Source organism: Hydra vulgaris, chromosome 14 (assembly GCF_038396675.1).
Source record: "Hydra vulgaris chromosome 14, alternate assembly HydraT2T_AEP".
In the NCBI taxonomy this organism is placed as follows: domain Eukaryota; kingdom Metazoa; phylum Cnidaria; class Hydrozoa; order Anthoathecata; family Hydridae; genus Hydra; species Hydra vulgaris.
In genome coordinates, this window is record NC_088933.1 from 8,356,349 (window position 1) to 8,381,858 (window position 25,510).

The 25,510-nt window shown below is 27.6% G+C and overlaps 1 protein-coding gene across 2 annotated transcripts in view; it reads left to right on the top strand.

Moving 5' to 3' along the window:
* Window positions 1–25,510, top strand: part of LOC100215893 (nuclear pore membrane glycoprotein 210) — a 94,175-nt gene that overhangs the window by 40,639 nt on the left and 28,026 nt on the right. Inside the window, exons 12-23 of one of the 2 annotated variants that reach the window (XM_065817540.1) lie at window positions 613–759; window positions 867–1,128; window positions 4,640–4,738; window positions 5,388–5,524; window positions 12,209–12,504; window positions 17,417–17,525; window positions 18,446–18,644; window positions 18,738–18,817; window positions 18,909–19,013; window positions 19,133–19,231; window positions 22,390–22,518; window positions 22,764–22,894. In XM_065817540.1, the coding sequence (XP_065673612.1) occupies window positions 613–759; window positions 867–1,128; window positions 4,640–4,738; window positions 5,388–5,524; window positions 12,209–12,504; window positions 17,417–17,525; window positions 18,446–18,644; window positions 18,738–18,817; window positions 18,909–19,013; window positions 19,133–19,231; window positions 22,390–22,518; window positions 22,764–22,894 (1,793 nt within the window). The remainder of the gene's footprint in view (window positions 1–612; window positions 760–866; window positions 1,129–4,639; window positions 4,739–5,387; window positions 5,525–12,208; window positions 12,505–17,416; window positions 17,526–18,445; window positions 18,645–18,737; window positions 18,818–18,908; window positions 19,014–19,132; window positions 19,232–22,389; window positions 22,519–22,763; window positions 22,895–25,510) is intronic. The other variant, XM_065817541.1, reaches the window with a different exon arrangement.

Genomic DNA, 25,510 nt, shown 5'->3' on the forward strand with positions numbered 1-25,510 from the left:
CTGAAACCCTCCAAAACAACACTGATGACAGTGCACTAAACCACTGAGCTATCAATGATATGCAATTAGGACAAAAACGCACCTAATTAAAAATCTCTTATAAGCTCTACGTATGCAGAAAAGGAGTGCGTGGTAATATTTTTGCTCTTAAAGCATGAATTATTTAACTAAAAAATATTAAATATTTTAAGGATCTGGTAAGCTAGAATATTTTTATATATATATATGGAAAAAAGTATAGAAATGGTCGGTTTGCAATAGACTTACAAAGATCCATATTTTTACTGGTCAGGTCAGCTAGTATAATATATCTGTATTGTGTGGATCTAAAACATTTTAGGTGTGTATATAATTATAATATGTTTTTATATAAATTGAAATAAAAAGATTATTAGAGGTTAAAGATAAATACTTTATGAAATATATATTAAAATATAAAACCATGGAGTCGTAAAATAAATTCTTGAATTTATATGTTGTGTCTTTGTTGCATGCTTTGTTATTATTATTATTAATATTATTAATAGTGGTATTAGTTTTATTAATATTATTATTGTTGCTATTATTGTTAAATTGTAGTGTTAAAATAAAATCTTCATTGTTAATTTTTAGCAAGATTTAAAAGATCTTATAAGAACAAAAAATGTTTATGGTGAACAAGTTATTGAGATATATGATCCGATAGTTGTTTCACCAGAAATTGTAGTGTTTCCTTGGGATCCAGAGCATGGTCAACCTTACTATAGATTTCAACTTACAGTAAGTTTTATTGTAATAAAAATAAAATATTGTTTTATGTTGTTTCAAATTCACTGTTAATATCACTTTACTTTTTAATTGTTTTTTAATTTTTTTTTTTGTAAAAGGCTAAAGGTGGTAGTGGGGTGTACTCTTGGTCCTCAATGAATAAAACCATTGTTTCAGTTAATAGTCGTGGTTTGATTTCTACCGAAAATTTGATTGGAGAAATACTTGTGAAAGCCAGAGATGTGCGCAATCCTTTGCATTTTGGTGCATCTTTGATAAAGATTTTGCAACCAGAGGAAATTGTATTTTTAGATACAGTTGTAGAAGTTGAAGTTGGAAAAATTTTAATAATGCCAATAAATATTTTTGCATTTTCTCAAGGTAATTAATATGGTTTAATAAACATATTAGTATGTATTAAAAACATCTTAATTTGTTTTAGAAATTAATATCTATTCAGTTATTCAAGTGTGATGTGTCAGCTCCAAATGTAAAATATTATTGTTTTTGTTTGCATTTTTCTGACATTCCTTAAGGCAAGTTTTCTGCAGTATAGTGAATTAAACCTTTTTTTTTTTTAACAGCCCTTCGCATCAGAGGCATGGGGTCGCATGCTTTATATGACCACGCATATAATACTTTCTTTTGACAACTTGGCCACGACTCTTTGCAAGTTTTGAAAAAAAAGTGCTTTTAAAAAATACGCTAAAAAAAAACAAAGCACATTTAAATGTTATAATTGATTCCATAATTAGAATTAAACTGCTACAAAATTTCCTGAGTACTTTATTGCAACGTAATAAAGCCGATCATTGAAAAAAATATTCAGATTAGAGTTTAAGGCAAAATGAGTACAGAAGCTATCAAAAATAATTACAAGCCGTTTTATCATGTAAATATCTAATAAAAAATTATTTAATAAAAAAAAGCATTACAATAATCTTGAAACAATTGCATCTGCCAACTATTTTTTTACTATCCCAGGGCACAACATATCATTTTTTTTTTTTATGAATGTTGACTTTATTTATGCGTATCTTTATTTATTGAAAAACGTCAATAAATAAATTTAAAAGATTTATGTCAAATAAGGGAGTTTTATTTTCAAATAATTTTTATTCTAGTTAATAAGTTATTTAATATATCAAAGATGCTTGGTAAGTTTATTCAATTTTTTTATTTTTTTTTATTTGCAAAATTATTGATAAATGCACGATAAAAAACTTTTTAAAGTGTTTTTAATATGCAAACAAACATTACTTCACTTTAAGGAAAATAAGAAAATTTAAAAAAAAATCATGCAAATCTTTATTTATAATGAATTCATTTGCTTTAAACTTTTAATGTAATTGCTAATTGCATAATAGAAACTGTGCTTAAACATTACGATCGGTTTCTTTTGATGTTTTTGTAAAACCATTCATTTTAAGTAAAATTTTGGATGCTTTTGTGAGCGCATGCAAAAACCATGCTACTTTATTTCTATAGCGTACTTAAAAGTAACGCTTTTGAAAAAAGTAATTATGTTTTGGCATTTTTTTTTAAAGTCTCTGAAATTAATTGTTTTTTTATTTTAAATATGTGTTTTTTATAATAAATAAAAACTATCAATTGAAAATTATTTTGAAAAAAAAATGCTGAAGTAACGTGTTTGTTTTGAATAATCTCAATCAAATGCCAACGTTTGCATAAGCAAAATTTAAGAAGCATGTTTTAACAAATGCACGCACGTTTGTCGATTTTATTAAAATTCATGGCACTTTTAAACACCTTAAGTTACTAACGTTTTAAACACGATTTCTATAAAAATAAATAAAAAATCTGAGGGGAGGGGAGGGCAGACTCATGACTCTTTCCCTCACTATGGATCCGCCCTTATGTTACCCAATTTATTCATGGGAGGGAATGATAAAGATTGATAGAGCTGTGATAAATTTTTTTAACTTTTGCTTACAATGAAGTTTAGATTAAATAATAAATGTTTTAATTTTTTCTGGTTTTTCTGCTATTTATTTTGTTATTCTTTAAAATTTTTATTTTTTTAGTTTGATTTTCATTAATTTAGTTTAATTTTTTTTTTTTTTAATTTTATTCTTTTTTAAGTTTATGGCTTATTGATTTTAATTTAAGTTTGGTTTTTTTTTTTTAGCATCTTTTTTAAAAGCGCTAATTGTCAAAACTTCCAAAGAGCCATGGGCAAGTTATCAAAACAAAGTTTTATGTGTGCAGCCATTTAAGACGTGCTATAGCATGCCTCTTATGAGAAGGCCTGTTTTTAAGGTTTTTATGTAAGGTTTGGCACTACCTCATTGCTTTTGCAATAAAATTAGCAGTTGAATCACTGTTGTGATAAAGTCAATTTAATTGTGAACTTAATGATTAAAGTTATGTTTGAAATTATGTAGAAAAAAAAAGGGGGGAAAAAAAAGGCATTAAATTGTTTTTAGTGTTGATTAAGTGCCTTTAAGTAATTAAAAGATATTTTTTTTATTGAAAGCAGAAGTTATCTGACCAATTTGTGATTTACATAATGCTTTTAAAAATGATATTATAAATGCAAACCAAATAAGTTGTACATTTTATGTGTATTAAAAACCATTATTCTCAGTCTACTGTTAAGAATTATGAATCAGAAAAGATTTATAATACAAAGTACAGCTCTTAAGAACCAAGCTCCAAAAATTTATAATTTTAAAAAGTGAAGTTTATGAAACATTAAGAATTAAGAAATTAAAAAAAAATTAAACAAAGCTTTTTGAAAACAAAAAGATTATTAAGCTGCAAGGAAAAACCAGAACATGCTAGCAACATAGCCACACAACTAAAACGATAATGAGATGGTTTGAAGATAAAGTTGTGTAAGATAAATGTCCTTAACACATCTTTTGTGAATCTTTTAACAGTTTAACCTCCTAGTGTTGATTCTGAAAAGCTATTTTAGTGGTTTTTAACAGTTTTTTGTGACTAACAGTTAACAGTTTTTGGTGGCTTTAACAATCAGTGTTGATTCTGAAGAGCTATTTTTAGTGACTTTAACAGTTTAACCTTCTAGTGTCGATTCTGAAAAGCTATTTTGAGTGGTCTGTAATTTGTAAATTGTTGATAATATATTATGTTTCTTGTGATATGTAAGTTTATTATTCTTTTGAAAAAGGTTATTTCTTTTTTATTATTTTTGTTTTTCATTTTACATAAAAAAAGTTTATTCAATATTTTTAAATACCAGCTTTTATACTGATATTTCACTATTATATTTCTTTAAGAGTTATTCATAAGTTATGTTATGCTCTGGGTGAGATAGGGATGGGTTAGTGGTTTTATAGAGACTCGTATGGGGGTTGTTACTAAAGAGTTACTATGCTATGACAGGGTTGGGATCAAAAGTAATTAATAATATCATGATGTAATTTATAGATGATCCCTTACAGAAATAACAGCATAAATTTTCTGTCCTGTTGTAATTACCCTATTCCAGATTCAAACCTTTAAGTTTTTGCATGTGTGTGTATCTACCATACTGTATGCTTGTATGTATATTTGGCATCTATTGGCTATGCACTTATCTCATAGTGTCTCTGCACATTATGTATAGGGCTTAAGTTTAATAAATTTTATATTTTATGTGTTGCGACAACATATCACTCAAAAAATTTACTTAATGAAATGCAACCTTTTTTGAAAGCATCTATTTAATTTGTATAAGTTTTGTATTCTTTTTGGTATTACAGACTAAAAAAAATTGAGAAATGTAGGTTCCAGACTTCACATCGTTGTACATTTTATGAGATAAGCGGTTGCTAATTGCACACAAATTTTATTTATATAATTGTTTTAAGTAAAATTTTTATGAATTTGGTTTTTATTTTCCATTTTAAATATGGTTATTTTTTAGATAAAGAAAAATTTTCATTCACCGATTGTCGAAAAATACTGTTAAAAACAACATTTTCTGATCCTTCTGTGTTCAAAATGGCAGACACACAAAGTGAAAGTAAAATTTTTTTTAATGTCTGTAACTTAGATAAGAAATTGACTTTTTATTATTTTGTAATAGCTTTAATTATGATACCATTCATTATTCATAATTTATTTATGATATCATTAATCATTCTTACTTAAGTAATTTGGGTGCATTTCTTCTTAAATGACATGATTTTCTTTTATTATTAGTTTTAAAAATATAGTTCAAAAATGTTTCATATAAAAACAATACAAAATAAAAACAATACAAAAGTTTTATAAAATAAAATTTTTTTTAAAAGAGAAAAAAAATTCAAAATTTTTATATTTAATTTAAAAATCCTCAGCTAGTTGCATGAATATAGCAGTACAGAAAGTTAAAATTTTTGGGGTAAGTTTGCCAGCACATGTGTTATTAAAACCTTTTTTTGTTTATCAAAATTTGTAATAAAGTCGCAAAATGTCTATATATTTTTAACAACTACTTAAGAGTTTTTAGAGAAAAAAGTCAAAATTTTTACTTAGTTATCTTATTTCATTTTATTTTTTATTCAAATATTTATTTTATATTCAAATGATTTTTAAATGAAAGTCTACATTTGTAATTAATGTGAACGTAATCTTCACATCTTAATCCAAAAAGTTTTATTTATTTTTTAAGAGTTTATTGTTTTGATTAGATCTACCTAGTCAAGGTTGTACCACAATATCTTTGGAAGCACTAAAGGTTGGTTACTCAACAGTAACAACTTCGTATGTGTATGCAGATGTTGTTCTGCGAGCTGTGGTTGTTGTTGCTAGCTATTACCCAATTAAGGTAAATCGTGTATTTATTTAAAAACAAAATTAAAAATACTTTATAAATAAATATTTACTTAGTGGCTATAGAATAGTAATATGTTTCTTATCTTAAGTAAATATTTATATGATGACCTCAATATTTCTATTGATGACCTCAAGTAATTATTGTTTTTTAGCTTAAAATTAAGAATCACTCACAATGTTATATATAAGTTTTATGCTAACAAAGTATTATAGTTGTCTTTATGCCAAATTTCACTCAAATACTCTGTTCATTAAGTACATATTTCACTCAAATACTCTGTTCATTAAATATTGCCATTAGGTGTCAAATAATACTCTGCCATATTGCAGTGTTTGCTTAAATTAACAAAAAGCAGAATTAAGTACTTAATCTTTCAGATCTTCTAAATTTGAGAAATCTTCCATATATTCATAAGATTTTAATATGTTCATAATAATTTTAATATATTCATAAGATTTTAATATTTTAAAACTACAAAATATTCATAAGATCTTTTTATAGAAAAACCTCTAAATATTCATAAGACCTTTATCAAGGTAAGGCAAATAAAAAACTTTTTTTAAAAAGTACAAGTTAACTAGTGTTATCTGAGGCAAAATTCGATGCAGAATTCGATTTTGGAAAAGGATTGCTGCTAGTATGACGATTTGGTTTAGAAAAGTGTTTTTTCAAGAAGCTCTTAAACTTCAAGTACTTTAGCCACAACCATGGCTTCAATATCACTTTTTATAGGATTTAGAGATTGCTAAATTCAATTCTTCAGTTGTTTCTGCATACAAAGTATCTCAAACCCAATATAGTAATAATCTGAACTTTTCACTGTTAAAAACAAGGAGGTGCCAAATCAATATTTTATCAAGGATTTGTAACTTAACTCACAAAATAACTCAATGCAATAAAGAATTCTGCAAACAGTTTAAAAATCATTAAACTTGGACCACTTTAATAATCAATATTATCAATCACCTGAACAAGCATTCACATGTCATCACTCTTCACAGGACTGTACTGAATATTTTTATCAATGTTGTTCGAGAGTTCATTTTTTGGTTTTATTGCATTATGAATGGAACATCTTAGTTGATCATTTGTAAAATTTTTAAATTTTCTGAATCAAGTTTAATTCATCATCACTGTTTCATTTCAGGTGCTATCGTCAGACAGTACAAAGTTTCATTGATCAGCTGTTTCTTATTAAGCGAGTCCAAAATATCGACTGTTTTTAGAGTTATAACACCGTTGTGTTCTTTGTACTTTTCAAGAAGCTCTAAAGTTTTTTCATGTTTTTTAACTAGATTTTTTGACGTTGCATCACCGTTGTTTGATGCTTTATCACCATTAGTTGACAAGCACTGTAATTTCACGGTACCTAAAAAAATCAGCTTCTAGCTTCCTGACTTGTCCTACTTCATAAGAAGCTCTTGTCCATTTTGAATGTGTCTTCTTGCTTCCAGGTAATTCAAAAAATTGTAACTCAGGGCTCGAAATAATGCAAAAAAAATATAATCGCAAAAAAATGATTTCAACCCTCTTATCACAAATCTAATCGCAAAAAAATGATTTCAACCCTCCAATCACAAATCTTATTGCAAAAAAAATGATTTCAACCCTCTAATCACGAATCTAATTGCAAAAAAAAAATGATTTCAATCCTCCCCCCCCCCCCATCCCTGGTGCTGCTTGGCAGCAAGGGGGTGGGGGATTGCGTTAGCATAAAATTAATTTTTTAGCAATAGTTGGTAATTGTTATTTATTTAACATAATATCTCTCATATTTAAATATTATCTTTTAATTTTCTTGTTTGGCAGAGTTTAAAGTAGTGTAGTTAACTGTTATAATTTACAGTTTAAGTTTTACTTTAGTGCAATAAGCAAGTTATGATGTAATGAGCAAGTAACATTTAATACTATTACAATATTACTTTTAGTAATTGTTTTTACTTAACATGATACATGACATATAAAAAAGATTATAAAACACGTTATTTTTAAAGATTGTTGAATTGTTATTGTAAAAAGCTGTAAAACAACAATAAATCAAACTGCTAAGTTTAGAGCTTGTGTAAATATAAAACAACTTTGTGACGCTGTTTGTGTTGCTGTTTTATAGTTTTTATAACATTAATGTCATAAAACGTGTTTAAAATAAAACAAATTAAATAAATAGAAATGTTTGATTAAAAAAAAAAAAAGCATATAAGCATGCATATCCGTAGACCAAACAAGTAAAGTTGAAGCAAAAAAACATTTGATACCACGTTTTTATAATTTATTGCTATTACTATTAAAAGTCTTAGTATATTAAACGTTGTATTAATTTAAGTATAAATAGTTTTTTCATTTAAATGGTTTTTAAGTTAATGTTTCAACTTTTTCATTCCATTTTTTCGTTCAAATTGTTTTGTTAAAAAAAGTGAAAAAAATATTGGGTTTTATATATATTTTATATATATCAATTGATATTTCGTTAGGTTTTAGTATATACTTAAATTTTTTTTTTTGAAAAAAATTTCCTTGAACAAGAAATTAAATTTTGTAATTTTTATTTTTTGAAGCAGAAAACTTACTGTTTAACTTAGATTATTAGCATTGAAGAAATATTAGAAAATTTTTAAAATAAAATCAAATTCACTATATATTTTCATATACTAGTAAAGTAGTTATTAATGTAAAATAGTTGATAAAATAATAATTAAAATGATCAATAATTTAGTTTGGTGCAATGGTTTTTAAGATAAAGATAAAAACCAAGCCGTTTTTAAAAAAAAAAGAAAAAAGAATAAAGAAAAAACATTTTTTCCCTTTTAAACTTTTCTCTTTAACGACCTTTTCCACACGAAGAATCTCCATGTTAAAGAGCAAATGATCATGCTTCTATTCAAAAGATAAATTTAGCGTGACGTACTTTATTAGCCCTAATAAAATAACTCAGACAAAAACATTACTTTTAAAAATTGCTAAAAAAAGAATGCTTAATTAAAAAAATAAACAACCAAAAAAACAAACAAATCGTGAAGATATTTAAAAAAACTAATCTCGAAAAGCTATCGGGATACACCTAATTCAAGCCCTGTAACTATAAGAATTTTAATTATAACTTCCAGGTAATTTTAAATTCTAGTATTGGGTTCGACCACATATTTTTATGCGCTGTACATATTTTTATCCAGCTTTGCAAACTCTGACTCACATCCATTTGTCAGTGATGCTTGCTCTATTTTGCTATCTGTTTTCTCACTTTCAAGGTCAGAGTCTTTCTGTACATCATTAGAGTCTGGATTTATGACTGGAGAGAAAAAGTCCATCTCTTTTATCTGTAAAATCAATGTGTCTATAATTTCAGCCTAGATAGCAGCAAGAAGTTTTCCTCTGCCACAGTTTAAGTCAGTATTGCTTTTAGCTTCTTTTGGTTGCGATAATTTTTCTTTGAAAAACTCCCGTGCACACTCCTTGAATCATATTTAGGAGTTCTTAGTTTGTCTGTTCTTCTCTTGTCAATTCAATGTAATTCCATTGTAGGAAAAAAAGCTATTTCGCCTACTTGGGCATACACATCTGAACAGAGAATGAACCAATTGTTTAGTTTTTGTCCACAATTGCTTTAAAAAAGTCTTGGGTTGATTGCTTCCTGATTATTTACTCTTTTGCTATTTCAGCATTGCGCCCAAAGCAATTAGAAGCAAGACCTTTAAATCTGAAATGTTCAATATTTTGAAGATCCATCTAGCCTTTGTATTCTGTGTATATGAAGACAGAGTGACTAGCATGGCTTGGCGAGAGTAACTTGGCTGTAGCGATTTGACTAATAGTTGTATCGATGTTGATGGAGACATGAGTGCTTTCTGTCCAGCTGATATGTCCAGTAGTTTCTGATCTCATTCTTTGCTCGATGTTGCAAAATACCTTAGCGATAGCATGATCCGATGCCCAGTATTAAACGCTCACAACATTTTAAAATCTTTTTGTCCTCAATACCTAGGGCTTTTAACAAGATGCTACAATCTCAGAATTGGTCATACATCCTAAAATCTATAGTCTCTTTCACTTTATTCACAAAAGAGTCCGCAATCACCGAATAAAAATTCAGCTTGAGTTTGTTGGATATCGCAGCCTCAGATTCTGAATGAGAACTATTCTCAATATAGACTGTGGTCAATGTTGTTTGCTCTCTGTCTGAACCACTAATTGTAATGTGGTCTGCTTTAATATCATACAAATTTTGGCCGTTGGATTTGGTTGTATCGTCTAAGCCAATGGTAACAACATCACTAGCGTCTTTATTGTGAAGATTATTTGCTACCATCTGGAGATTAAGGTAAAATGCCTCTTCCAAGTATCTTTATATAGTCCATGCTGAGGGAAAAATGTATATGACTTTATCCGAGTCTGACTCAGAATCACTCAATTCTTTATCAATTCAATTCAAATTAATTATCTATTTCTGACCAAAGATGATTTTAGCAGTTTTTACAATGAAACCAATTATGTCACTACGACTAATTTTGTGGTTGAATAAGCACTGCACTTGTGGATCTAATTATAGGTTTGTCAAAACATTTACAACTAGTTCTTACCGGAATCTTTAGGAACATGTCTCTTAGATTAGGCGGGTTGTTACTCAAACTTAAAAATGTTTTTGGCATGATTAGAAGCATGGCAACAAAGTCTTGATCTTGGTTTTCTGAGTTGGTTTCTTGAACTATTGTTATTGTTAACTATTATATTGACTTCAGAACAAATGATGTTGCTATGCCACATCATTTGTTCTGAAGTCATAGGTTCAGCTTGTCATACACATGTAAGTTGAATTTTTATGCTGTTCAACCAAAGTAATGAAAGTTTGTTATTCTTCTATTATTCTTCTTGGCATGTTTTGTTGACACGTGATGATACAGCAGATACGTGCTCTTTGATATCCAATCATTGGATAGTTTGCTATTATTTTGCTTGCATTATCGTATGGAAAAATTTAAAACCTCGTCTCACTGAACACAAGTGTATCATTCGTCCAATTAAATGTGCACTATTTTGCAACTTGTATTTACCGATGAATGTCGGTTCTTCTTGGTACAACTAGCCCTGCAATTTTGCAAGTTAGAGTATCGCATCTAGTTTTAATTGAACTATCCCTGTATTTTAGCATGTTGGATTGGTGTGGGTTGATAACTCAAATGAAAAATCAGCGCTAAAACAATTGGCTTTTATATCAAAATTTGAAGCGTGCTGCTGGTAATGTAGGCACTTTACTTGGTCACTTAGGAGGTTATCTATACCAGACTGAATGTGCTGCTGGTCACATAACACCTTAGTGGTCAAGTACATGCACATCTACCTTCGCAACTATTTTTACTATGTTTTAAACATTTAAATTTCATTTATTGGGGTAATACTTTTAGAAAGGAGACACATGTTTTGACCTAAAACGCTATTTAACACAAAAATTCCTGTAAATTTTTGGAACCAGCACCCAAGAAAACATATAGAACAATATATTACAGGCATATATTTGCGGAAAATTATTTTTTCACTGATTTTTGGCAAAAAGAAAGCCAATTTCTAAATGAAATTGCTGTCATAGGCCAAAAATTCTTCCAGATTTGAATTTATATTGGCGCAGGAGCTATCCAATGACTGGATGTCAAAGAATGTCTACCTGCTGTGTCAACAAAACATCTTGAAAAAATTGTAAATATTTATAAGACCTTTATAAAATCAAGTGTATCGAGTTACATGTAATTTTAGTAAAACAACATGTATTAATCTCAAACTATTAGAGTTTGGAGTTACTTAAAATGATTTATTTTTAGTAACTCCAATTTTTATCATTTGGAGAAAATAGAGATCATAAGTTTAGAGGAAGGCAACTGATAACAAGATATTAACATGTTTCTATTAATTTCTTATAAATTATTTTTTGTAAAATATCAATAAGAAAATTGTATTAATTATAATATAACCAGAATTTTAGCCAATAAATAAATAAATTATACAGCATTTGTACAATATTGGAATATATTATAATTGTTCTAATCTAATCTTGCCTTTTATCTTTCTATCTAACTGCAGAGTGGCCCTCAAAGGTTAGGTTAAAATAGAAAGTAAGAAGTATTCTATTGCAATGTGTTTTGAAATTTAACTTAAATTTACTTAACATTAATGTAGCATTTATAACGATTGATCAAGCTACATTTTTTATCAATTCAAATTTTCTACTATGTAATAGGTTTTGCCTTGCTAAAAGTATAATGCGCATAGCAACTGCAAATTTTACACAAATGACATGTACAGCTCATCGCTTTAAAACAAGGCCTGATATGTTTTTATTATTATTGAATTTTTTTTATTGACCTTTAGAAATTTTAAACCAAATAGGAATACCATGTTATACGCTTCCAATCAGGCTGGTTTAAACTCTGATAATGAAAACAACTTAAAATAAACAGCTTGAAATAAACAGCTTTTTATTTTTTATTGTTTGAAAACATTTTTCATAAGTAACTCTTTACTAAGTTTAAAAAAAAAATATGCATTATTATTAATCAACTCTGTATATGTTATATAAATAGTTTTAGTTTGATTTTATTTTGTTATATTTTTAGATATGATCTTATAACTTTTTTTAGATAGTTGATTCAGTTTTTTATTTTAAATAGTTGATCCAATTTGTTATTTTAGATAGTTGATCCAATTGAAACAGCAGTTGTTGTTATTGGTTCTACCAAAAGAATAGTTGCTACAGGTGGTCCTTTGCCGTGGATTTTAGATCCTAGTCAGTATTTTGAGGTTATTTCTGCTGAAGAAGATGAATGGGTTTCAATTAAAGAAAAAGTACCAGAAAGAGATCTTACAATAAATTATCATTACTTTGATGTTAAATGCTTACAAATTGGTGAACAGATTTTAAATATTGAAGTTGGAAATAAAATCACTACAAAGAATCGGTTTCCTGAAAAATCAAGTGCTTCTACAAGGTAAATTTTACTAAATTAATTGGTTTTATAAAAATGTCTTCAAAAGTGACAGGTTGGGTTTTCAAAATTATACAGAAAAATTGCTTTATTTTCATATGCAAATTTAATATAAAATATTAATTAAGCAACCTTTTTTTTCACCTAATACTTCAGTATATAGGTTGACTGAGGGTTCAAGGTTCTTTTATTTGTTTGTGTGTTAAAATTAAGTTTGCTCGCCATTTTCTTACTCCTGATTCCATTTACTACCTTTACAAATCTATTATTCGTCCCTCTATGGAATACTGTTGTCAGGTGGTTCTTCTCTTTCTCTTCTAAAGAAGGACCAAAAACACATTGTTAACGTAATTGGATTCGCTGTAACTGCAATGCCTGAGCCTCTTTAACATTGTCGTAAAGTTGTGTCTCTTTCTCTTTTCTACAAATACTATCATGGTCGCTGCTCAAAGGAGTTATTATCTTTAGTTCCATTAACTAAAAATCATTCTTATTTGACTTGTCATTCAGCTAAATCTCATTTTCTGTATCTGTCTCTGCATGCTCTAAAAAACTTTTTGTCTATTTTTTTCCCCGCTTCTGTTAACCGTTTCCTTGCTTTATTACTCTTTTCTTTTTTTCTTAGTAACTCTCAACTTAACAGTGGTTGCTTGCAGCCTTGTTAGGAGTGAAATAAAATTAAAAAATAAAGTACATTACAAAATGGGCAAAAAACAACAAATTAATAACTTCTTTTTTAGATTTAAATTTTATCAAACTCTTTTTTAATTTTTAATTGTGTTTTAAGGGTTTTAAGATATAAATTATAGTAAAATCTTACTTTTATCAGATAAAGTGTTGTTGAAAAAAGTTTCACAAACAAAGAAAGCAAAACTAACAAAATAGGAAATTAAAATAAACTTAAATAGAAAGAAAAAAAATTTAATAATTTGAATTATTTGTTTAGTGTTGTTATTTTAGTTTCTTTTGAGTGGTTGTTATATTTAGCAATGAAATTCAATAAGTTAAAGCAAAAAAAAAAAAAAAAAATTTGAAGTTAACATTAAATACAATGATTTGCCTAATATATATATATATATATATATATATATATATATATATATATATATATATATATATATATATATATATATATATATATATATATATATATATATACAACCCTTAGATGTTGTCCGAAAGTTTTTTCCATATTTTGTTGACAAAAAGTAATTAAAATTAAAATGCAAGACCGGAATTATTTTTTTTTATTAATTGATAGACTGCCTGACCCAACCAAACCCTCAGTCGATGTAGCAACACTCCCTTGCGGGTCAGGCTAAAAGATAGTAAATGTAGCAGCACTCTCTTGCGGGTCAGGCTATTTGTCAGTCGATGTAGCAGCACTCCCTTGCGAGTCAGGCTATTTGTCAGTCGATGTAGCAGCACTCCCTTGCGAGTCAGGCTATAAGATAGTCGATGTAGCAACACTCCGCGCATGATTTACAGTAAAAAATAAAATAAAAATAAAAACATTTTATTAAAAAAGTTAAAAATAAAAATATTTTATTAAAAAAAATAAAAATAAAAACATTGTTTATATTGTTAAAAACATTCAGAATGTTTTTAAAAACATTCTGGTCAATTAAATTTGCGTTTTTGTGGTTTTTTTAAAAAACGATTTATTGGTAATTAAATTAATGGTTTTTACTTTCGTCCAACACGCTAATGTTGGACGAAAGTCAAAAGTAATTAAAGGTGACGTATGTGTGGTCCCTCAAGACCACTTAAAATATTTTTTAAGTGGTCTTGAGGGACCACTTAAAAAATATTTTAAGTGGTCCCTCAAGACCCTCGAATATTTAATGAGTCCCTAATATTTCAAAAAAAAAGTTTTTCAAAAATAATATTTAATTTGGAAAAATTTTAACTTATTTATTAAAATTGTCATTAAAATACATAAAAAATGCATTTTTTTGTTTTTTGTTAAAAAATGTAATTTTTCATGTAATAAAACCAAAAATAGCAATTCTATATTTGAAATCTATATTATTTTTGAAATTTTTATATAATTTCGCTTCCACTTTTTGAGTACCAGGTTGACATATTTTTGAAAAAATTTTTTTTTGGAAATATTAGGGACCCATTAAATATTCGTGGGTCTTGAGGGACCCCTTAAAATATTTTTTATTCAAAAAAATTTTAAATCTAGTGTTTTTGTATTAGATAGAACACATTAAGGGGGTCTCTGCAAATGTTATTTTTTGGGACACCCTAATATATATATATATTTATATATATATATATATATATAATATATATATATATATATATATATATATATATTTAAAAAAGCAAAAATATAAATTGCTATCTGTTTGTAAAATATATTTGTACATTTTTAATGTAATAAGTATAGTATATTGTCTATGTAATGTATGTGTATACTTTTATGTATAACTTTTTGTATTATATAGTAACCTATATTTGTTCATAATTATACACATGTTTAGCTTATTTGGATAAGGTGTTACTTCATACACAGAATGTTCGTTGTTCAATTCCTACACTAGTCCTTTTTTTTTTTTTTTAATACTGCTGGTCATATGTTTGCTTTGTAACCATTTATCTTATCTTTTTTGTATATAAAAAGAATTTGTGTTGTATTTTTTTCTCATCACATTTAGATTTCAGGTTTTAAGCTTCAAATAGGCCATGCTGTCTACACATAGCTTTAATTGTTTCATATTAATTTTCTTTTCCTGTACGATCTTTATCCCCAATTTTTTAGCGGAGACACATTTCTTTTTAACATTCGGCTCTGTGCGTGTGTAAAAAAAAATTTAGGAAGTGGTGGGTCTTGAACCTCAAACATTCTATATTCTTATGAAGTCAACGCCTTACCAAATAAGCTCAATGTGTGTTAAGATACATATAAATAAATATAATTGTATACTACAAAAGTTATACGCATGCATTACATAAACGCCTTCATATAGGGACAACATATACTTGTTACATTAAAATTATAAAAATCTATTTTGTAAAATTTTAATGTAACAAACACATTGCAATTTATATTTTCGCTTTCCTCTTTAAAAAAACAAAAATAAAACATAGGAAAATCATTCTTTTTAAAGTAGGCTTAAAACTTTTTTTTTTTTTTTATTAACTTTTTTTTTTTTCCCCAACAATTAATAAAATTTGCAAACAGCCATGACCAAGTTGTCTAAAATAAAATACACACTTGTAGTCATAGAAGACAAATAACCGCAAGTGTTTCCTGGGAAGTCTTGCGTACCATTTGTCTGTTTGAACTTGAAAAAAAGAAGTAAAACCCTATTAGCAGCAAGTCAGGAGAATTAACAGCATCATGTAACGCTGCTTGTAATAAGGATTGCATCAGCATTTTAGAAATGCTTTATAAAATCTTGGTATACTAAAAGATATGGTTCATTTATCAAAGTTTGTGGAACTCCTTTAAAAGATGTGGTTAAAAAAAGTTTGTCTTTTCGCTTGCAAGATTTGGATCATCGTACATTCCCCAGAGATGATTATGAACCTTTGTCAACATATCGTTGTTTTTCTATAAGAATATGGGGCTGTTATTAGTAAGATATGATTTACTATATAAAAACCAGCTGCTGAACACAAAGTTAGATTTAAGGTAGGCACTTTATAGATTTTAGCAATCATTAACATTTTAGGGTTGGTTTTTAGCAATGCCGACCTAACTGTTAAAAAATTTACTGGCCTCGTTTTTATGTTTTATGGTAAAATCTTTGTATTAAATTTTTTTTTGCCAACTTTATGTTACCTCTTTAAGATTGAGGTCAGCAAATTATTGCTGACCTCATTATTCCTTATTTTGAGGTTTGTGTGTGTGTATATATATATATAAATAAAACTTATATAAGTATATATATATATATATATATATATATATATATATATATATATATATATATATATATATATATATATATATATATATATATATATATATAAAACTTACAATCAAAGTCAACATTTGAAAAAATATATTTTGTAAAAAAATATTAGGATAGTGCTGACCTAACTTCACAAAAGTAAGAGTGAGTGTGTTAGGCAGATCTGTTTGAAGGGGTTTGAAAAATTACAACTTTGTCAACTTATTTATAGTTGTTATACAAAACACTTGTAAAAATAATTATTTTGATTAATTGTAATATAAAACCTCATGGGTATTTAAATATTCAAAAAAAGGTTACTTTCAGGCACTTCCCTTCATAAATTGGTTGTAGCAGTTAAAGCAAGGTTTGCCAGGCTATACAAAAGCCTAATTAATGATAGCCTATACAAAACTTCACATTAAAATATAAGATACTGCTCAAGATTACATTATGAACAACTTTATTTTTAACCTTACTTCTAAGACTGCAATTAAAAAACAATACTGCCTAGTACTAATGGCATTATTCTTAAATACTAATGACTTATTTCGAGCGCTGTGTGTGTGTGTTTTTATATATATATATATATATATATATATATATATATATATATATATATATATATATATATATATATACATATATATAGACACACACCCACTTACACACACTCACTCACAGGAGTTAATCATGGAAAATAATTTAGGTAGTCGTGGTAAACCCTGTGTAGGCGTAAGGTTATTTGATAGAAACATTGCCCAATGAAGGCATTTGTCTGGAAAAAAAACAAAGTGTTTGCCATTAAAATAAAAACAAAAATTCTTAATTTATGGATTTGGGAGGCACCCAAAATATTCTCCAATATGTTCAACTCTGTCAAAAAAAAAGGTCTAGTAAAGCCCCTGATGTTTTTGTGTGCGTGCGTGCGTGCGTGCGTGTGTGTGTGTGTGTGTGTTAGTATATACATTCACATTATATTCAACTTTACTTTAATAATTTTGCAGGTTCTTGTGTTCACCACCAGCAACATTAAGACTTCTTCCTTCTATTGTTTTCCCAACTATTGACATGAAGACAAGAACACTCGAGAGCTGTTTAGATGAACATAAACGAGTTTGTTTATACTTATAATTTGTGCATGTGTTGTAAATAAATTTGAAAATTGTTAAAAGGATCCCCTAGTGCCAAAGCAAGTTGTGTTAATATCTTAAATAATCCTTAAAAAATAAGTTTTATGTTAATTAAACTTTCTAAAACAAATTGTTTATTAAGATATAAGCAAAGAACTTTATAATTTTTGTTGTTCTGGCTCCTTGATTTAAAAAAAAAAAAAAAAACTAGACTGTTGAAAAATATACTCTTGTTGTTAATAAATGACGTCAATACAAAAAAAGTTCAATTAAACAACTTTAACTCAAGTTATGTAAACCTTATGTGTGTGTTTTCCCTTTTTATGTAGAAGAATGCCTTTTATAAAACTTGTAATAACTGTATAATAATAACACAATCAATAAATAGTGCTTTAAAAGTCTAACTTTTGATTCGATATGATAGATATGATTGATTTGATATAAGATTTATTTGAATTGATAAATTTGATTTTGATGAAAAAAGAAAACAAGTAGAAAAGCGATATTCTTCGTTTAATTATAATTTTTATTTTATCAAAAATCTCCAGTTAAACTAATTTATGCTTAATGTAGCGCAAACGTTTTTTCATAAAAACGGAAAACCCGATCTAATTGTGTAAGTGGGTAAATTGTTTAAAAATGCAGTTAATACATTAATTATTCAATCCAGGTATTTTCACAATGGAAAAAACTATGCAGATTCATGAAGTTGATATAAACCTCTTAACCAGAAGTATATTGGCAAAACAACGAATGTTTTTTGTTAATATCTCAACAAATAATTTGTTTAGTTAATTTTAATAAACTCAAAATTTATTTTTTTAAATTTACATAATAAACAGAACTTGTCTCGGCACTTTTCTTAAGAATCCCTTTTAGTTTCAAGTTGATATTTTTGTTTAGATTCCTGTACGAAACAATAGGGAACTGCGTATTGATGTTCAGGTTTACAGCACAAATGGAATTCTTTTTGATGACTTTTCCTCATTAGATATAAATTGGTCTATTGATAGCACAGATGCTGCAACATTAAGTACCAAAGAAACTAAATTTGAATTAGTTTTGTTTGATTTTGATAAAAAGCAGAGTGGACGAACTCATGGTAATTTTTTATTTTAAGATATGATATAGCAATGTCATCTGATTTATCCAAATAGTTTATATTCCAACTAACTTTTAAAGAATGATTTTCTAGCCTTTCAAATTGTCACACTTCATTCAAAAGCAGTACCTGTTGTTGTTACTGCTACAATATTAGGTTACCGTCACTCAGAGGTAATTTTATATAACAATTTTATGTCTTTTTATTGTTTTTTTTTTGTTTTTTTCAATTTGGGTTATTGGAAAACTATTAATTAAATTATAGATACAATTTAAGGCGGCAATTGCAACTAGGCTTCCTTTGGTTCTAGTTCCAGAACCTTCACTCTCACCTAACTGGCTAACCATATTTGCTCATCCATCAAACCAAGTATAAGATAATTTTTATTTTACAGATTTAAAATTATATTGTTAATAAATGAAAAAATATTTATTATTTTAGATAAAGTTTCTACTTTTGTATTTTTTTCTTAAATTTTTTATTTTAAGGTCAACCTCAAGGTATCTGGTGGAACAAATGTCTTCATTGTAAAAAGTAATAATCCACATTTAGCCAAGTTAAACTATATACCACCTCATTCTATCCAGGTGATTTTTTACTTCTCTTTATTTTTTTTGTGATACATCTCTCGTGAAAAATTTAAGATTTCAAAAATTTCTATAAAAAAACTAATTAATTGGTTGTGCATGGCAATGTTATGATTTCTGTATTTTTTTACTAAAAAAACTAATTTAAAACATCAGATAATACGAATTCTCTCAATACTAAATAATTTATTTGATCATCAGCATATAATATAGTATAATTACAAAAATTGTGACCATTAAATAACAACAACAGATTTTTAATTTTGACGTCACCTTTATAATAGCTTCTTTTACTTAAGTATGAAAAAAATGAAGTCCAAAAATTTGTTTTAACATACTGTCCATTGTCCAAATTCATACCACCGTACATTGGAGAACATTGATGTTTTTTCTCCAAGGCTTCACGGACTTTTCTTTCAAATTTTTTATCCTCAACTTTAAGTGCACTTAATTAAATAGGTTCCATGTTGGCTGTTGCGTGGTAATTTTGATTTATTTCTAGAAGTTAATAGCGTTTTTAGGTTAGCATTTGATTTAAAAACAGTTCTGTAACCAGCTTTTCTGAATATTCTTCTAAGTCTAGGAGATATTATTGGTATCTATGGTAAAGAGATTGTAGAAAGGTTATTAGAGTTTGATAGAATTTCATTTTTATTTGCAAAACGTTTTTTTCAAACGTGATAAGAAATATCTTTAAGCATTTTTTTATCGTATCCATTTTCAGTAAACACTTGAATTAAAAAATTTATCTCATCTTTTTGATGATTTTTGCTGCATATTGAGTATGCTTTGTGTATGTATCCATTGAATATTGCTTTTAAAATTTTGGGATTGTGATTAGAATGAGGTTTGATTTGGATATTGGTTATAGCATCTTTCCTGTAAACCTTAAACTCATATTTACCTTGTGTATTATTAATAGCAGTTATATCCAAAAAGTTAAGTATCTTATTTTTTTTTCAACTTCAATATTATATTTTATAGAAGCATGTTTTCTATCAAGGATTATTTGGAACTGTTCCGCTTGCTTTAAGTTAGAAAACCTAGCGTGGCTATCATCTGCTTACCTATGAAAGGATTTAATATCAATTGAAGGAATCGTTGTCATTGCCATTTTTATTGCCTTTTCCTCATGGTATTGTAAATAAGATTCAGCCAAAACAACCATAAAGACAACCATAAAGACAACAAGCCTGAATTCTCTAACTCATGTATCTCACCATTCCGCAAGAAATAACAACGAAACAAACAAAGTTCAATTAGTTGTTTTGTTTCAGTTAAAGTAAGCTTAGTTTAGTTTTTGTAAGAAGCGTTTTTATGTAATTGATCCAAAAGTACTAGAGTTGCTTCTTTTAATAATATTGATGGGTATAAGTTCACAATATCAAAGGATACCTGTATTTCATCTTTTTCAATTAACCTCGACTTTTGTCAATAAACCCTTTAGAATTTCTTAACCCAATAGGATTTTCATTTAAGGCCGGTTGTATTCTTTTAACCAAGTAAATCGAAATTCCATAACATGGTGTGCCAAGAGTTGATACAACGACTCTCATTGGATAAGATTTGTCTTGTTTATGAGCTTTAATTAGCCCATACAAACTTGGTGGGATAGGATCACTCGGATATATGCTTTCATATTCATCTTTGGAAAAATGTTGCTTTTTGTTAACCTTTGAAAGGGAAGACTTTATTTTAATTGCATAACTTAGAGTGGGATCAAAACTAATAATTTTTGTTGGGCCAATCTGTTCTCTAATTTTTTTAATTGCTATATCATGTTCTATTCTCACGAATCCTATTCCTTTATCAAATGGATAAATATCAATTTTCTTGTCTTGATTAGTTTCTTTAAATGCTTTTCTTTGATCTCTCGTTAGATTATGATTATTTTTTTGCCCATTTTAAGTTCTCTTGGTACATTTTTCCTGAAGGCTTGCGCTTTTTCAACTTTTTTTATTATATTTGAGTTTTAAAGCAGACGATTCAGTTGAAATAATGTCTATGTAAGGTATATTCTTAAGGAAGGTACAAAGTGTGGACCAAGATTCAGAAGTTCGATTTGATTGTTAGGTATCTTGGTATCACAAAGATTTAAAATCAAGTTTTCAGTGTATTTCCTAAAATTCAAAAAATGCTATTAACGTCTAGAAATAAATCAAAATTTGTTGTTGTTATTTAATGGTCACAATTTTTGTAATTATACTATATTATATGCTGATGATCAAATAAATTATTTAGTATTGAGAGAATTCGCATTATCCTATGTTTTAAATTAGTTTATATATATATATATGTATATATATATATATATATATATATATATATATATATATATATATATATATATATATATATATACACACACACACACACACCTGTGTGTATGCATATAAAAGAATATGTATTTAACTAACCAATATGATGTCATACTAAAATAAGTAGCTGGGGTTTTCACTACATAAATTGGCTGACTTGCATTGTAATGTAGCAACAATAAAAAACAGACAAAAATTTTTAAATGTTGTTTAATGAAAACTATTTAGTTAAATACTGTTAAGTTGTTTAGCACATTAAAAAAAGTTATTAAAAGTGGTTCATATAAATTTTAGGCCCAAATATGTTATATGCTATTGAAAAAGGTCTCTGCTCTAGTAACTTAAAGTAACTTATGAAGCTATATTTTCTAAGTTCTTTGTTTTATTTTCAATACCTTAACTTTTTTTTTTCTTTGTACACTAAATATGTCATGTTATATTATTATATCATATTTTTATTTAAATCAATATTTGCATTACTTTTTTATTGCTAGTTTTTATGATTAATTTTATTGAATTTTTGCTTTTTCCCTTTTCTCACATTTTTTCTCTAGATTTATCTTTATTTTCCTCTAATTTTTTAATTTAAATTAAACTTGTCTCTAATTTGTCTTCCTAATAATAATAATAATGATGATAATAATAATAATAATAATAATAATAATAATAATAATAATAATAATAATAATAACAATAATAATAATAATAATAACAATAATAATAACAAACAATAATAATAATAATAATAATAACAATAATAACAATAATAATAATAACAATAATAACAATAATAATCATAACAATAATAATTATAATTTTTAAATAATTTTTTTGTTAAAGGTAACTCCAAATGAAGAAGGCAAATTGATTATATTTTTACATGATGCTTGTCTTGATGCAGAAATGCCAGCAGAAGCTCGTTTGCTGTTGTCAGATGTTTATGCACTACAACTTTCAGTTAGTGACAAGGTAAATGTTTTCATGAACTGGCACCATTATTTACTCATGTATTAAAAGTTGTCTTTTAAAACAAAAAACATAGATTCCAGTCACCTACTTATCATTTAAATATAAATTTTTATGACCAAAGTTTGTCACTAACAAGTCTCTGAGACTTTTTAGTGACAAAGTATTGTTATAACAAGATTGTTTTGGATTAAATAGTAATTTTTTTTATTTTGCAACAATATTTATGACAAAATTATGTATTCCAGGTTGAACTAGATCAAAAGATCACTGCTAAATGCCAAGCACTTGATATGGATGGAAATATTTTAAATGTTGCAGACATATCTACTAAATTAAATTTGCAACTGAAATTTACAGCTGATATTTTAAATATTGAGTACGTTTTTTTTTTTTTTTTAAATTTTATTTTACTATCCCAGCTAACACAAAACATTCTATGAATGTACATGAAATGTGCTCAAACGTTTGCAACATTTGTTGAACGTTTTGTGTTAGCTGGGTATATGCGGTATGATGAAAGTGAATGAACATTAAAATTTTAAAAATCAAATATATCTAGACATTAAAAAAAAATGAATCTATGATATGAATTTCATATATATATATATATATATATATATATATATATATATATATATATATATATATATATACATACACTGTGTGACAAAAGTTATCATACGCTAAGAAAAAAAAAAAAAATTCAATATAGACACAATTTTTCTGCTATATTTAATGAAAATTATTTATAACTTTTTTTAATAGTATTTATTTTGTTAATTTATGAATTTTTTGGAATTTATATTGAAATTAGCATGAGTTACCCGGCGTTGCCCGGGCCAATATTTAAACTGGCTTACCTGATATCTGTACACAAAAATGGTCCCCTCTGATCCCGGGGTCAGGGGGGCCCATTTTTGGGCCCCCTTGACCCCGGGGGTTGGGATACGGGGTCAAAACCCAGCTAAGAACCTTCTCCTCCTCGAGGACTACCCCCATGCCAAATTTCATCGAGATCGGTCGGGCGGTTTGGATTTCTATACAGAACAAACAAACAAACACACACACACACATTGCCCTTTATATATATAGATAGAAGATAGAAGACAAACAAACACACACAAACACACATTGCCCTTTATATATATAGCTGGAGTTACCCGGCGTTGCCCGGGCCAATATTTAAACTGGCTTACCTGATATCTGTACACAAAAATGGGCCCAAAAAATGGTCCCCCCCCTGACCCCGGGGTCAGGGGGGCCCATTTTTGGGCCCCCTTGACCCCGGGGATCGGGGTACGGGGTCAAAACCCAGCTAAGAACCTTCTCCCCCTCGAGGACTACCCCCATGCCAAATTTCATCGAGATCGGTCCAGCGGTTTGGATTTCTATAGAGAACAAACAAACAAACAAACACACACACACACATTGCCCTTTATATATATAGAAGATAACATTAAAATTAGGCTCAAAATTTGAAAAAAGTACATTAAAGATGATGACAAAAGTTATCGTACACTTGGCGTACACTAATATTTATTTAACTCCACACCATTATGTCCACCATTTTTCATACATTATTGAAAATAAAGTAAACTATAAACACTTTAAGATTATTTTCAATTGTTTTAAATGAATTTTTTGGTTAAAAAAAAGTAAAATGAGCTCGAAACGGGTTAAGACCACTGTAGAAATTTGTAAGCTAATAATTAAGCATTGGAATGAAGGAAAATCGTTAAATTGTATTGCAAAAATTGTTGATTCTAAAAAATCCACAGTTTCTTCTATTATTAACAAGTTCAAAAAAACAGGAAAATTAGCTGATTTGCCCCGAAGTGGTCGTCCAAAAAAACTGAACGAAGCTTAGCTTCCACAATCAAGAAAAATTGTTTTGTAAGTGCCAAAACTTTAGTTTTTTTTTTTTTTTTTTTTTTTTTTCCGTTTAAAAATATACATTCCGTAATTTACTTAATAAAACTTTAGCTTGCAAAATAGAAAACGATTTGGGAGTTAAAATTAGTCCAAAAACAGTCATTCGAAGTCTTAAAAGACAAGAAATAGTGAGTCGCGTTCCAAGAAAGGTTTCTTGTATTAGTGATAAAAATTGTAAGCTTCAATTAAACTATGCTAAAACGTACATTGATATGCCAGACTCATTCTGGAATATAGTCTTATGGACAGATGAGTCTAAATTTAATGTAAAAAGATCTGATGTTAGAATTTGTGTATGGCGTTCATCAAAAAATTGCCTAGAAAATGGAACTACAGTCCGAACATTTAAACACGGAAATGGATCAGTAATGGTTTGGGGATGTATGTCGGCAGCAGGTGTTGGAAAGTTAGTATTTATTGAAGGAAATATGGATAAACATTACTATAAACGTATTATTAAAGAAAATGTTGAACAATCAGCACGTAATCTTGGTATTGGTGATGACTTCGTTTTTCTTTAAGATAACAATCCCAAACATAAGGCCAAAGATGTGATGGAATTTATGGAAAAAAAAGGTTGGGACATACAAAATCATCCACCTCAAAGCCCTGATTTGAATGTAATAGAACATTTATAGGATGAAGTCGATAGACGAATAGATAGAACAGGTGTAAACACCATTGAACAAATAAAAGTCCAAATTGTAAAGACGTGGGATTCAATCGATCCGTCTATTACAAAAAAACTCGTTGAATCGATGCCAAGACGTCTTGCTGTTGTTGTAAAAGCTAAAGGACAAAATACACAATACTAAAATATAAGTTTAGTTCCCATAATATTTATCAAAGTGTACTATTTTGAAAGCGTACGATAACTTTTGTCACCTTCTTTTTGTTACTTTTCTTGCTTTTTCATCAAGATATTAAAATAAAATTTTTTTCTTGTTCTGTTTTTTCAATTTTTGTTTAAATAATTATAAATCAAATAGTTTTTATTCAGTTTTTAACTTGTTCCTTGCATTTCTTTTATTCTAAATTAAGAGTTAGTAATTTTTTTAAA